We start from the raw sequence: 14,996 nt of genomic DNA on the forward strand, positions 1-14,996 counted from the left end.
CAATTGGTACATCAGGACGAATGATCCCTTTGCGTTACATTTTTGTTGTTTACATATGAGACAAGAAATGGAATGTACGTCATTAACTATTTGTAGTTGCCCTCTCTTCCTTTCCACATCTTTAACGAAGCCCATGTTGGCACAACCTCTTTACATTTACCCCTTTGATTAATGATTGAGTGCGTATACAGAGAAGAGGTTTCATTCAAAAAGACAGTATTTTTGGGGGAAGGATGTGACACACTTGTGTGTTTCAGCCCTAGTTGTATGTTTACATTTTAACCTTGTAACTTAACCGCGGAGTCTTAACTGATAATAGTTGTATCAATGAAGTTCCTCTTAAGACAGCCGCGACCCGCATCAGGTATCAGTAGAACTACGGTACAGTCGCTATGGCTTCCTACGCCTTGTGTGCAAAATCCTTTGTAAAGACAGTCAGAAGCACAGCGTCATCAGTAAATCATCTGTAATTATAATCTGTAAATTCATATTGGGATTCACGGCTATATCCTTTATGATCATCAAACCAGTTTTGTAAATCTATAAACAATACATGACTAAAGGTTTTTACTCGTGTAATTACAAGAGATTCAGACAGAGTATCAACTTAAGAAACAAATATAAAAAAAAAAAATCTGCATAAATAAAAAATCCAACAACATGACATTGTCATCACCTGATATTTGATGTTTTTTGTGCTTTTTGTGCGATGTCTCCTTTCTATGGACCTGTCGAGTCATTTGAGCGTCACCGTCTGTGTTCTTCTGGAACCATGGAAGAATTATATCAACTAATAAAGTGTCTTTCCAGCAGTTGTCAACTATCTACGTTTTTTTCCCTAAAATAAATGCTAAACCACTTTCTTCAGACACAGTCGCTCCCAAAGACATTCCATGGAAATGCACTCTGGGATAAATTCCACTGTTGATAATTATAATAATATTTAAGAAAATCCAAATTTCTTAAAGAAAAGAATATCATAAATATTTGTAACAGCTTTTCTTTCAACATCTTGAACCCAGAACACAGGAATAACAGATCTGGATTTGGCTGTTTGAGTTTCATGCGTCTTTTTGGACCTTCAGCAGGCTCGTTGAGTGCAATCTGAATTAAGACCTGGACTTTTTGGAATGATGTTTGTCGATAGAACTTAATCCCGTTTGAATCAGTTTAGTTAATTTTAGTTTTGATAGTTTATGAACTTAAAAATGCTTAGAAATGGTTTTTTAAATTGTACTTCTGAAATGTTAAAGAACAAAAAAGGTTGATTTAGTAAATTGTGAACTTGAGGACCTTGAGGATATCAGGTTTGAATTCTAGCAACAATACATTTTGTTTTCTTGACATAATTAATCTTAGAAAATGATCATTAGCACTTTTAATTAGTTCCTAATGAAACTGTCATTTAAAAGTAAAACGTCAACTTGTATATTTTTTTCATCTAACTACAGTATTTTGGCAAATAATTGGGTAGATTGAAAATCCTAAGTAATAAAAAACATAAAAAAATTAGCAAACAAACGTTTAAAAAAAATGCCAGGATACACTATACACAAAATATGTAAAATTTTAAAATAATTAGTCAGGAACAGGCACCTTATAAGTTTGTAATCTCTCTTCTATAAGGTTTTCACGTGTAAGTCAGCAAATGCCGAACTCCGAGTTACGATGGACCCAGTCCTGAATGTACAGAAGTAATTCAGTTCAGTGTTACACATAAAAATCACACAAACCAGACACAAACAAGAAATGAGCAACATATTTTGCTGTGTGTTCTTGCCTTTGCTGATGATCTCTCCTCTTTCTTAATTGACATAGTAGAGCCAATAGACAATGTTGAAGAAGGAAAAGACGGTTGGAAAGATGATCCTCGACCATTTGTCGATAGAGTTTACGTCAGTCAAGTCTGGAATGTTGATCTTGAGCTGTGAGGCGCGCCTCCGTAGTCGGCTCTTCTTCTGAGTCATGTGGCGCTCCAGTGTATTGCGGCCAAAGTTGTGCCTGGCCAGCCCTGCTTTGCGGTACTGTAAAGTTGAGCTGTCGTACGTCAGCATGGTATTCCGTGGATCATTGAGGCCGAGAGCCAGCTCTGAAACGCCCATGTCGTTCTTGATGTCCAAGGTTCCCAGAAGGATGTTTTCATGTGAGTCCATCTGTTTAAGGAAACAAAAAACAGTACAGAATCATTTTATTAGTTGTAGAATCTAGTGCCTTTGTGTCTTTCGGTTTATTGTCTTGGTTTTACCTCCCGAGCACAAGTGGAAAACTGTCCTTGGGAGTTATAATATAGAAAAAACACAACTCCATCGCTAAGAAATGCTGTTGCTGTTGTGTCTGTTAGAATTCAAAGGGAAGTGTGTGAAGTTCAAGTATACTGCATTAGATTGATTATTTAATAATTAGGTTTCTACCATACCTTATTCCTCGGATCCCCCAGTCCCATTGCTCCGTCATCCACAAAGATGGGCTCCCACATTGAGTCGTGACCATCAAGTTCCCTTTGCTTCATTCTTGCGTAGAGGGTATCGTCTCGGCCGACCACATTCCCCACCAGCCACTGCAGGCGAGCGAGCAGAATTTTCCACGGTTACTTGAGCAAATCGAGCATCATGGCAAGAGGCACGTTTGTGTTAGTTGGAAATAATGTAAATCTATTGAAGCCTTGTTGTAACAGCAAAAAACTTGTGCACACAAACTTTGCCATTTTTTTTTACAGCTGCTCTTGAATAATGCATCCTCTTTCAGTGCATTGAAATGTCTGTGTTTCACTTGATGACACAGCCTATTAATGCATCCACAGTCCCCCCCCCCCCCCAGTTTACTCAGTGTTTTGTATTCAAGTGATATCAGCACGTCCATATGCACTTGTGTTATGATGGGGCATTTTGCATCTCTTCTAAGAAGCAATCAGTTCATTTCAGCTGGGAGTAGAAAACGGGAAAGCTTATTAGCCTGGCTTTGCTTGGCACAGAGGGCAGGAAACATTAGGTCAACCCTCCGTTTGGATTTGGTGACATTTCTTTTTCTTTGCTAATAACTATTCCGAGCTCCCTGCTTGGCTTCATGAATAATTAAATTAAATTGTCCCGCTAACTATTAAAAACATGTGACACTGTGAATCTAAAAAATGAACGGAAAGTTTGAGAATACTGGAGCTCATCCAGCGCAAGTCTTTGCCTCTTCATCAGACCTTTTCTTTCAAAAGAAAAACAAAATGCAGGTCTACATACTACAGACACAGAGAAAAATACTGTTACCCTGTTTGGATCCATTCTCATCTTTTCATTGTTGGCTAAGGTCAACTTCTCCGCCGCCCTTTTCTGTCGCTGAGGCCCCCGTCCAAAGAAGATGTAGTTCACCAGCGCGTACTCCAGCAGGGCCATGAAGACGAAGACGAAGCAGCCCATGAGGTACATGTCTATGGCCTTGACGTAGGGGATTTTGGGCAGGGTCTCTCTCAGATGGGTGTTAATGGTAGTCATGGTGAGCACAGTGGTAATACCTGAGAGTGAAAGACCGCAGTCATTACTTTACTCATACATGGGTATCAAATTAAATCCATAGCATTAATCATATCAAACCCGGGCTGGACTCTTCTGACTGATTTTATGACAGTTTTGATCCTGCAATATATCTTCAACATATCAGCTTGACTCTGTGCTTGATTAAACCCGTCAGGACCAATCAAACAGAGGGTTTCATCCCCATGGCTTCAGACCAGGCACTGGTAGAAAAGCTAAAAAAGAGGGGCACCTAAAACCGTGAAAGCAATTTGAAATTCAAATGTCAACCTTGGTCTTGTTCATTAGTGGAGAACTCCGACTGAGAAAAGTTGTCGAGAATTTTTCAAAAGCCTCACCAGGCAAGCTGTGGGGTTAGTTACTGTCAGACTGACTTGGCACATCAATGTGTTTGAAATTTGTGCTTTTAATGAGTGAAACCCTAACTCCTACTAATATTGATTTAATTTTCATATTTCTGCTGTATTTAGTAAAGCCCTGGCTCGTGGATGAACTGTGTTTACAACAGTGTGTGTGTCTATTGTATAATCTATACGTCTGAATTATAATTGGCATTAGGAGGGAGATTTTAATGCTTAAATAAATATGATTTTCCGTACATGATTAAATAATGGGGTTTATTTTTTTCAGCTCATGAATCCTCCCACACGCACTTGTTTGTTTCTCCTTTGAAAGCACACGCACACACACACAGCGCAATTATTTAAGAACATTTCCACCGAGAGTCTAAGTAAACAATTACTAAATTATTATACAGCTGTCTCCCAGCTGTCAGGTGACCACCGCTCAAAATAGGATTCAGGCAATTCTTCCAAGCTGTTGCTGCAAGAGCTTAGCAATAACAACAAAGGATTTCTGCAGCGCCGTGGCCATGTGCTGCAGCTATTACAGGTCCACTTTAATGCCCGAAACCAGGTCAGAGGAAAGTGGTTCCTGAATCTGGCGAAGATTGGGGGGTGACCGCGTGTTTGCCAACACGGCTCCATTATGGAGCATTACCTTCTTTTCTTTTTTTTTCATTAAATCCCATGCACGCCTTCCCCCTGGATCACTAAATGCAGCTCAGTCGTCAATCAGTGAAATTGCCTTGTCGACAAAAGCAAGGGGCGGGTAGAAGCATGGGCGGAGCTGGTTGGATGGAATTTGGTGAGGAGAAGACAGGGACCTTCAGATAAACGTGGGGTAAGTCAGGAGCTCGTGAAAAACCTCAAAGCACAGAGAGGGTTTACATAATTGAGGACGACGGGGGGGAGAACTGTGACTTTCAGAAAAGCACAGAGGCTATCAACTCAGAGTGGAAACAAATGAAGTTTGTCATCCATCATAATATGTCAGCGGGTAATGTGTTAGTCCAGCTCTTGTCTTGGGACGGATATTTGAACGTGTTGTAGTAGAAAATTAACTCAGCAAGGTTGAAAAAGTATTTTGTATAAGTGTTTAAAGACTTCTCAAGACTTTTATGACTTGTATTTACATACAACAGATTATTGATGACTTGAGCTGTTTTATGGTCGGAACTGTTTATGACGTCAATATAGTAAGACCTTGTGCGACTTAATTACCCATCAAAGGAAGGAGTGTATCTATTCTTATCACCTCAGGGAACACATGTGAATCAGCTGTTATGTTTAGTTTCCTGTCCTTCCCCCACCTATGGGAACCTGTCTGGATTGGCTCAGAGAGACAGCCCTATCCCCTGGTATATAAGATCTGTGTATCTGACTGTTCTGCATCTTCACTCTGAGTTCTTTGGGACTCCCTGTGTTGATCCTTTCTGCAGAAAGCCCCTTATTAAATACACGTAGATAACTTTGTTGTTTTTAGCCTCTTGTATCTCCAGATTTCCATCACAAATTTGGTGTCAGAAGTGGGATCGCACGTCTGGACGCATCTGGACTCGGTGTCTACGGTTGACTGATCATCTTGGAAAAAAGTTTCCAACCTTAACCTCCCCACGGGTGAGACGCAGGGACCTAGACCCGAGCCGGATCGTCTCAGCGCTGCGATCTATCCGGTGAGAATCTGAGATTTCAAGTGTAATTTATCCCAGCAGAACATAGTGTTATAGAGAAGTTGGTCTAAGAGGAACGGGATCCTCAAGACGGGTGAAAGCCCCGTAAATTTTTAACCAAGGTTTAGAAGAAACCTGGAAGGTAGACTGACGAGGTACCTTAAGGAGTTGTTTCGACTGCAACCACAGAGAGGACATAATACTGAGTGTATTTGCATTGTGTCAGGCAACTCAAAAAAAAAAAGCGCGCTATGTAGAGAACTTCTTTAGGGCACTATGCTTTATGTTGGTTAGGCAGGATTTTTAAAAGTGTATTAAACCGCAAAAAAAAAAAAAAAAAAAAAAGAGACGAATTGAGAAATTACCATTGACCAAGTAATTATAAGGAAATTACTATTGATTATTATATAGGGGATACGACAGTATTTTGAGGATATTAATATTACTACGTTTCCTATTTTGCTCCTTACGAAAGTGTTTTGGAGATTGATTGAAGATAACTAAAACTTAAAATAATTTTTTTTTTAAATATGGGTAAAAGTAACAGTAAAGAAAAATTTGATGGAACTGATCTGAGTAGTCCTAATATGAATTTCATGCGAAGGAACTATGGTGACACAGCACTTAGCCAGGTGAAAGTTTGGATGAATGAATGTGGGTTTCCAGAGGGGGGGAGTTTTAGCATGAGACAGCTGAAACAGCTGAAACTAAAGCTAGAGGAGAAAGAAAGAGTAAAACGTACATTTCAGGCAGAATGGAAGGGATATGGAATGTGGTTAGAAGAAGCACAACGTAGGGACAAAAAACAAACATTTGTAAAGACAGATAAACCCTCACAAGTGTCTCAGTGTTTCAAAATGCAGGATTCCGACCTCGACTCTGCCCCGCCAAGAAGACAACAACCTGCACAGCTCCAAGCTGCACCGCAAGCGGGTGCTCCACAAGCAGGAGCCCAAGCTCCACCACCTCTTCCACCTCTTCCACCTCTTCCACCACCTCCTCTACCACCTCTTCCACCATCTCCTCCACCATACAACATTCCAGACCCTCAACCCCCTTCTCCACCTCACACCCGACGAGGCGGACGATACGGACCGGAACAGGATCCGGCCCACAATGTTTTGTGCCTCCCGATGGTTGAAGTGGCAGGAGCAAATGGGAATGCCATACTTGTGCACAGGCCATGGACAACCAGCGATATCCAAGCAGCAATGAGTCACCTCCCTTCCCCATCAAATGCAGGGGGAGTGAAGTTTGCACAGGAGCTGCTTGTCTTCTGCAGAGAATTCCGCCCCACAAGCTTTGAACTGAGACGATTGCTCATGGCTAAAATGGGTAATGGATGGGCAAAAATAGCAGCAGGGTACCCACAACAAGACCTTAGGATGACACATCCAGACTGGAATAATGCCGCAAATGCTGTGTATATGAATGCCATTAATAATCTGAATGGGCGAATTGAAGCCGCATTCCCAGTGCGAATGGACATGACAAAGATTTCAGCGTGTAAGCAAGAAGAAGATGAGACAGTTCACAACTACTTGACTCGCTTAACCGAAGCTCACAACACTCACAGTGGGTTGACTCCACCTCCTGATGTAAACGCAGCAGAAATAACACCATGGGAAGCCCACCTGAGAAATAGTTTCATCAACGGCCTAAGACTTGATGTTGCCAGCCTGTTAAAACGCACATGCATCCAGTGGGACTCTGGAAAACTCAGCTTGATTGAATCACATGCAGTGCATGCTGAGAAGCTAATCAGAGATGGAGACAAGAGGAAGAAGGACAAAAGAGAGACTGATCTGCATCACGCCACATTGACCATGTTCGCAGGTACACCTCGCGGGTACTCCAGAGGCCGAGGGCGCGGACGGAAAAGAGGAGGATTTCAAGGAAGGAGGGGAGACCAAATGTGGAATTATGATCCGGACATTTGTTTTTACTGTGGAGAGAAGGGACATTGGGCAAAAGATTGTCCAGACAGACAGCAACCTTACAAGGCTGATTGAACCGAGGCGGGGACGGAGGAGAGGGAGGAACCAGCATCTTTGGACACAGAACGAGGCCGTGAGGAACACATCACACATCAAGAGGGTGAATGCACCACACCAACACAAACACTAAACACAGAAGTAAAAGATTTTTTAGAAAAGAAAGACAAATTACTTATAGAAACATATGTTAAGTATCAATCAGATGCTTATGCTCATATGCCAATGCACACACTCACAGTGCTAGGGAAAGACATTACATTCCTTGTAGATTCAGGAGCAACACATTCCGTCATCAAGAGCAATATGTTTGAAACACCTCCTAAAATGAGTGGACGATTTGTTAGATCTGTGGGCGCTTCAGGAAGCACCGTGGTTGAAAAATTCACTACTCCCTTAATATGTAGTGATAGCAGCACAGGAAAATTTAAGTGTTCATTTTTGCTATCCTCATGTTGTCCAATTAATTTGATGGGAAGAGACGTAATGTGTCTTATGGGCATTTCTCTAATTTCCACCCCATCAGGAGTAGTAGTGATCCGAACGACTGATCTGGATCCCCCACAGATTTACACATGCATTAAGTATAATGCTGATTCACTGCTATATGCGTATGAATGGAAGCTCTGCTCATCTGTTGTCACCTCAATCAACACTGATCTAGTGGATAAGGCACATTCAGTCACACTAGGAACAGACACCACATATATGTTTCCAGAAGATTTACACTGCATGGCACACATACACGAAGGGAAAGATCCAGGATTTGAGAAAAGATGGTTTCGAGAAAGTTGTTGGAGAGAGAAGTTAACGCTAAGTTGCATGTTCTGGAATGAACATAGATGTGCTGTTTCTGTAATTTTGCCTAACGCAGAATATAAGTCACCCTCTAAGTTCCTTCACAGATATTCAGAGGTTGCTTCCCTTTTTGACGTTCCTGATTCCTATCCACATGTCTCACTGTCGAAGCACAAAAATGATGAATGGCAAGACTTGGGACCGTGGATAAAAACATGTATCAATGCTGACGTTTGGGAAAAAACATCAGATCCTGTGGTTCAGTATAATCCATTTTTGAAAGTGTATAGAAAACGATTTACGTCTGTTGTTCACACATTCAGAACTGTTCAACTGGTACCAGACACACACACAGACACCCAATATGCACATGCATATTTAAATAACACAAACATCATTTCAGAAACACACCCAGCTCTAAAAGATGTCCCTAAGACACTTTGGGCTCAAGGCAATCATGATGTGGGTTTAATTCGAAACATGAAACCTGTAGTCATCAAACCAAAATCTGACTATAGACCACATCAATCTCAATATCCACTAAGACAGGAAGCCATCGATGGTATTACGCCAGTTTTCAACTCTCTATTGAAGGCGGGTGTAATTGTTCCTTGCAAGGATTCACCGGTGCGCACTCCGATTTTTCCGGTCAAGAAAGTTCGCGATGAATTACAACCTGACGATTGGCGATTTGTTCAAGATTTGAAAGCTGTCAATGCTGCAGTACAGCAGCGCGCTCCGTTGGTTCCAAATCCTTATACAATCCTTTCCCAAGTTCCGCCGGATAGTAAATGGTTCTCTGTTGTTGATCTGGCAAATGCATTTTTCAGCGTTCAAATCGATAAAGACAGCCAATACTGGTTTGCATTTGAGTTCAACAGAGAAAGTTACACCTTCACACGCCTATGTCAGGGCTACTGTGAATCACCTACCATTTACAACCAGGCATTAAAAGACAGCTTGAGCTCATTAGAGATCACACCAGGAAGTGCACTGTTACAATACGTTGACGATTTAATGATTTGTGCTCCAACTAAAGAACAGTGTGAAAATGATACTGTGGCTCTCTTAAAACATTTAGATGCAGAAGGCCACAAAGCAAGCCTGAAAAAATTGCAGTTTGTAAAAGAACGAGTTTCATTTTTAGGGCATGTGATCACAGCAGAGGGCAAATCCCTCTCCCCTAAGAGAGCATTAGCAATTCAAAATATTCCAAAACCTGTCACAAAGAAACAAGTGATGTCATTCCTGGGAATGTGCTCTTATTGTAGATCATTTATTCCTAACTATGCTGTCCTCGAGGCGCCCCTTAGCGCAATCGCACACGGGCAAGGCTTGCAAGCATATAGCAAAGTGACATGGACTGATGACGCGGAGAAAGCTTTCACTGACTTGAAACTGACCTTACAAACGACCCCGACTTTAGGACTACCGAACCCTGACCGACCTTTCACACAAGCAGTTGACGAGAAGGGTGGCTACATGACTTCAGTGCTGCTCCAAGAACATGGGGGTAAACAGAGACCTGTTGCATTTTTCTCAGCAAAACTTGATCCAGTTGCTGCAGGCCTGCCTACTTGTCTCAGAGCTGTAGCAGCTGCAGAGAAGGCTGTACTGGCATCCAGGGATTTAGTAGGATACTCCCCACTCACCCTGTTGGTTCCACATGCTGTGTCTATGATTTTGTTGGAACAAAAGACATCTCATTTGTCTGCTGCACGCTGGCTTCGTTATCATGCTATTCTGTTGGAAATGCCTAACATCACTGTGAAAAGATGTAATGTTCTTAACCCAGCAACTCTTCTTCCAACAGAAGGAGATGGTGAACAACATAACTGTGTAGTAACAATAACTGAAGTTTGTTCCCCCAGACCAGATTTACAGGAAACACCACTGCAGAATCCAGACTATGAACTGTTTGTGGATGGATCAGCGTCTCGCAATTCAGACACAGGAGCGAATCAAGTTGGTTTCTCTGTGGTTACAGCACATGATACATTGATTGCACGACCTCTCCCTGCTTCCCTGTCAGCACAGGCAGCAGAGCTCACTGCTCTCATTGAAGCATGCAAATTGGCTAAGGGGAAAAGGGTGAATATCTACACTGACAGTAGATATGCATTTGGTGTAGTACATGATTTTGGCACGATTTGGAAGCACAGAGAATTCCTTACATCATCAGGCAAACCAATTGCACATCATGCTCTAGTGTCTCAGATGCTTGATGCTGTCCTCCTCCCCAAACAGGTTGCTGTATGTAAATGTGATGCTCACACTTCTAATAATGACCCAGTATCACAAGGAAATGCCAGGGCAGATGCAGCAGCGAAAGCAGCTGCTCGTCAGCCCCTATCTGCTTCACACATTCTGTTACAGGTCGACCCCACCACCCCCACGGCTGACCTACAAGAACTTCAACTTAGAGCAACAGTGGAAGAGCGTGGACTTTGGAAGAGAAGTGGTTGCACACACACACATGGGGTGTGGGTGGGCCCTGATGAGAAACCTTGTTTGCCAAAATATCTGTTTCCCCATTATGCAAAGTTAACGCATGGGAAGGATCATGTTTCAAAAGGACCGATGATGGCTGCTATTTCACAACATTGGTTCACAAAGGGGTTTTCTAGCTACGCTCAGAAGTTTTGTCAGGCATGCATAATTTGTGCCACTAACAATATTGGTAGAGGAATGCAGGCCCCACAAGCTGCACATCCTCCACCTGACAAACCATTTGACCATCTACAGATGGATTTTATTGAGCTAACACCAAGTGAGGGAAAAAAATATTGCTTGGTTATAGTTGATATGTTTTCTAAATGGGTCGAAGTTTTCCCCACATCAAAGCAAGACACAGGTGCCGTAGCTAAAGCGTTGATTACTGAACTTATTCCCAGATGGGGAATCCCAAGCAAAATCAGCAGTGACAACGGAACTCCATTTGTTAGTGCGGCACTAAAACAAATGAGTAAATATTTGGGCATTGATCTGAGAAAACATTGTGCCTATCACCCAGCAAGTGCGGGAGCGGTGGAAAGAGAAAATGGCACGCTGAAAAACAAATTGGCTAAATGCTGTGAGGAAACTGGATTGTCGTGGACTAAGGCTCTCCCACTTGTTCTCATGCAGATGAGAATGAGAATTAGACCAAAACATGGATTGAGCCCATTTGAGATTCTGTTCGGACGTCCAGCAAACACGGGCATTGGACCTGTTAAAAGACAATTGCCCTCAACAACTCTCTGTGATAATGAAATGTTGTCTTATTGTACAAATCTCTCTTCTGCTTTATCTGCCATTCACAAACAGGTTAAAGACGCACTCCCTACCCCGGCGACTGGACCACTTCATAACCTGAAGCCCGGCGAATGGGTGGTAGTGAAAGACCTAAGGCGGAAAAGTTGGCGACACAGACGCTGGACAGGACCGTACCAGATCCTATTAACGACCTACACGGCTGTGAAGGTCGCTGAGAGGACAACGTGGATTCATGCCAGTCACTGCAAGAGAGTCCCAGAACCAGACCATCCACCTGCTGCACCCACACTTAATAATTAAAACAAAGGATCGGTGAAGAGAGGGCAGTGCTGACCAGCACAGCTGTTGGTAATCGTTGCTTCGGAGAATCACATAATACACACACAGCAGAGAAGGCGACGATGAAACACCGACCTCCGTGGCATCACTTCAGTCAGCTGGGTCGGAGTGGCAGTAGAGGAACTGTTCTCTCAATATTGATGACATCAATCCCCCGCTGACTGATAACTCTTGATACGAATTTCGTTTTTGAAACATTCAATCCAATCTCCCATGCCAGTTTGATTTGTTGGGTTCCAAGCATCCTGTTTTCGCACGTATGTCTCCCCCACACTGCACCTTTATATTCCCAGTTTGGTTACTGTTGGGGTTTATGGGGGATGCCAGCTGTGTCCCGATGGTTTGCTCCGCCAGATGACGCGCCAATTAGATTTACAGTGACGATAATGTAAGATGTGTTTCCCCTCCCTGACTGGTTTCCTCCCCAGTACCCTTTAATATCGATGAAGAATGTAATATTGTTGTGTTGTCTGTTTAATCTACTTTTATCAGTGCTTTCTCCCATTTAAAGACGCATACCGTCCACAACAAAGGCAGTTTGTTTTACACTACAGTGATGATGATGATGCATTTTGAAATCCTGGTGAATTGATGTATTTGATGTTTTACTGTAGTTGTAAACTCTCTTATGTTGTCAATAAATGACAAAAAGGAGGGAAATGTAGTAGAAAATTAACTCAGCAAGGTTGAAAAAGTATTTTGTATAAGTGTTTAAAGACTTCTCAAGACTTTTATGACTTGTATTTACATACAACAGATTATTGATGACTTGAGCTGTTTTATGGTCGGAACTGTTTATGACGTCAATATAGTAAGACCTTGTGCGACTTAATTACCCATCAAAGGAAGGAGTGTATCTATTCTTATCACCTCAGGGAACACATGTGAATCAGCTGTTATGTTTAGTTTCCTGTCCTTCCCCCACCTATGGGAACCTGTCTGGATTGGCTCAGAGAGACAGCCCTATCCCCTGGTATATAAGATCTGTGTATCTGACTGTTCTGCATCTTCACTCTGAGTTCTTTGGGACTCCCTGTGTTGATCCTTTCTGCAGAAAGCCCCTTATTAAATACACGTAGATAACTTTGTTGTTTTTAGCCTCTTGTATCTCCAGATTTCCATCACAGTGTTAACGCCCTAAGTTATTGTAAAGGAAGTAAAGTAGTTCTGGATGGGTGCAGTTATTTTTGTAGGAACTGAATAAGAGTAAAACAGTGAATTAATAAATGAGAAAAATCACAAATTAATGAAATTGAAAAAAGAAAATTGAATAAAGTTTAGTCACGTCCTTCACGGGCCTGACACATGAATCTGTGGCGAGACAAAAGGTTTTAGCTGTTTGATAGAAATTCTTTTAGAGGAGGATCAAGAAGTTTTTAGCTTTTTCCTTCTTTGTGTTGCAAATTTTCATCCAAGGTTTCTTCAACACATTTCTTACCTCCCATATGAAATGTTAAGAGGAGAAATTGGTGAAAAAATATATCTATATATCCAATGGATTTCCAAGGTCTGTGCATTTCAGTGAGCGGGTCTCACCTAGAGCCACCCTGGCAGCAGAGGCATCATAGTTGATCCAGAAGGAGACCCAGGAGAGGATGGTGATCAGGATAGAGGGCATGTATGTCTGCAGGATGAAGTAGCCAATGTTTCTCTTCAGCTTGAAACTCAGGGACAGACGGGGGTAGGCACCTGCAGAGAGAGGACAGGCGAGGACACATAGAGAGAGAAAGTGGAGGCGGTGTTATGGGAAATATTTTCACAGTATTTGCCACAGATGCTACGTCTCCGGGACTGAATGTTTTCTGAATTGTGTTATTGTAGAGAGACGGTGTGTATTTTGGGAAAATCAAGTTATCCAAGCAAACTACAAAAAAAAAATGTGTCAGAGAATTGCTGATGGCTTCTGGCCACTGTGGTAAACTCAGACTGTTTGTTTTGATGATAACCAGCAACAAAAGTGTGTTGTTGGAAGGAGATTGGATAGGAATTGATTTAAAGGAAAATATTGAAAAATCCCTCTTGCAATTTCCCTTAGCCTGAGGATATTTTCAAACGGCTTGTGTCAACTCACTCACTTTTCAGAGACATTTGACATTTTTGCTCTGTGAATGACCACACAGAAAACAGTTGATTGACTATTAACACTGTCTTTAGTCAGATTTATCAGTGTTGCAATAAGTGTATGACGTCCTAAACGTAGATTCCTATACTTTAAATGATAATAACGTACAATAGGAGAGAAACTCTGAGTATAATCCCTTATTCATGGGTTGTCTATTACAGAAGTTCTCAGTAAAAACCCATATTTGTTGTCTGCACTGAACTGAAGCATCAGCACTCGCAAGAATTACCTGTTCTCCCCAGTCTGTGTTTATGCTCAATATTTGAGGTTTCTATGTTTGTCTGTTGAGAGTTCTTCTTTTTTTTCTGCTTATCTCTGCTCTATTTGAAATAAGCCTACAACAGGGTTCTGGTGAAGGGAAAACTGTATCAGCACACACATTATTCTCCTTTGGGAATTGGGCTGTGTTTTTATTTTAGTTGCTCAACCAAATTACCACTGGATGTTGGGGGGGGGGCAACACAAGAAGAGCTGGAACACACATACAGTGCAACATACGGTGTGCAGTCACTTGGTCTGTTAAAGATCTCATATTTCTGCTTCACACTTTTATCAAGTTTTGATGTATACAAAATAAGATATAGTTGTTTTTTTTGAGTAACAAAACTGTTGTTTCACATCTTTGACGCTTTGCTCCAGAGAACATGACAGAACAGGGTGTTCACTGTCTGAGTATCTTCAGGTGAACCACGGGTAATTAGCTGCCACCTACTGTTATAGCTGGGGTGAAGCAGGTAAGCACAAATGTTGAAGGTCAGTCTGTGAATCAAATTAAATGGGCAATTTTAGATCTAAAGTCTGGATTTTATGAGGAGCTTAACACTCGACCCTGGGGCATGGATCTTCTGGCAACATCAGCCACTCCCCTCCGGGCGGACCGGTGTAAGGCCGGTGTGAGTCGAGGGAAGCCAGAGGAGCGAGTGTGGCTGGAGAATCTGAGATCGTTGTGGACATAA

At 42.0% G+C, this 14,996-nt stretch overlaps 1 protein-coding gene across 1 annotated transcript in view; it reads right to left on the bottom strand.

Moving 5' to 3' along the window:
• Window positions 1–1,805: 1,805 nt before the first annotated feature.
• The window catches only part of LOC133019705 (gamma-aminobutyric acid receptor subunit beta-2-like), a 62,222-nt gene continuing 49,031 nt past the window's right edge, over window positions 1,806–14,996 (bottom strand). The window contains exons 7-10 of the mRNA XM_061086263.1: window positions 13,455–13,607; window positions 3,258–3,502; window positions 2,417–2,557; window positions 1,806–2,153 (exon numbers count right to left, since the gene is read on the bottom strand). Coding sequence (XP_060942246.1) covers window positions 1,806–2,153; window positions 2,417–2,557; window positions 3,258–3,502; window positions 13,455–13,607 — 887 coding nt within the window. The remainder of the gene's footprint in view (window positions 2,154–2,416; window positions 2,558–3,257; window positions 3,503–13,454; window positions 13,608–14,996) is intronic.

The sequence above is a fragment of the Limanda limanda genome, chromosome 14 (assembly GCF_963576545.1).
Source record: "Limanda limanda chromosome 14, fLimLim1.1, whole genome shotgun sequence".
Taxonomy (NCBI): Eukaryota; Metazoa; Chordata; class Actinopteri; order Pleuronectiformes; family Pleuronectidae; genus Limanda; species Limanda limanda.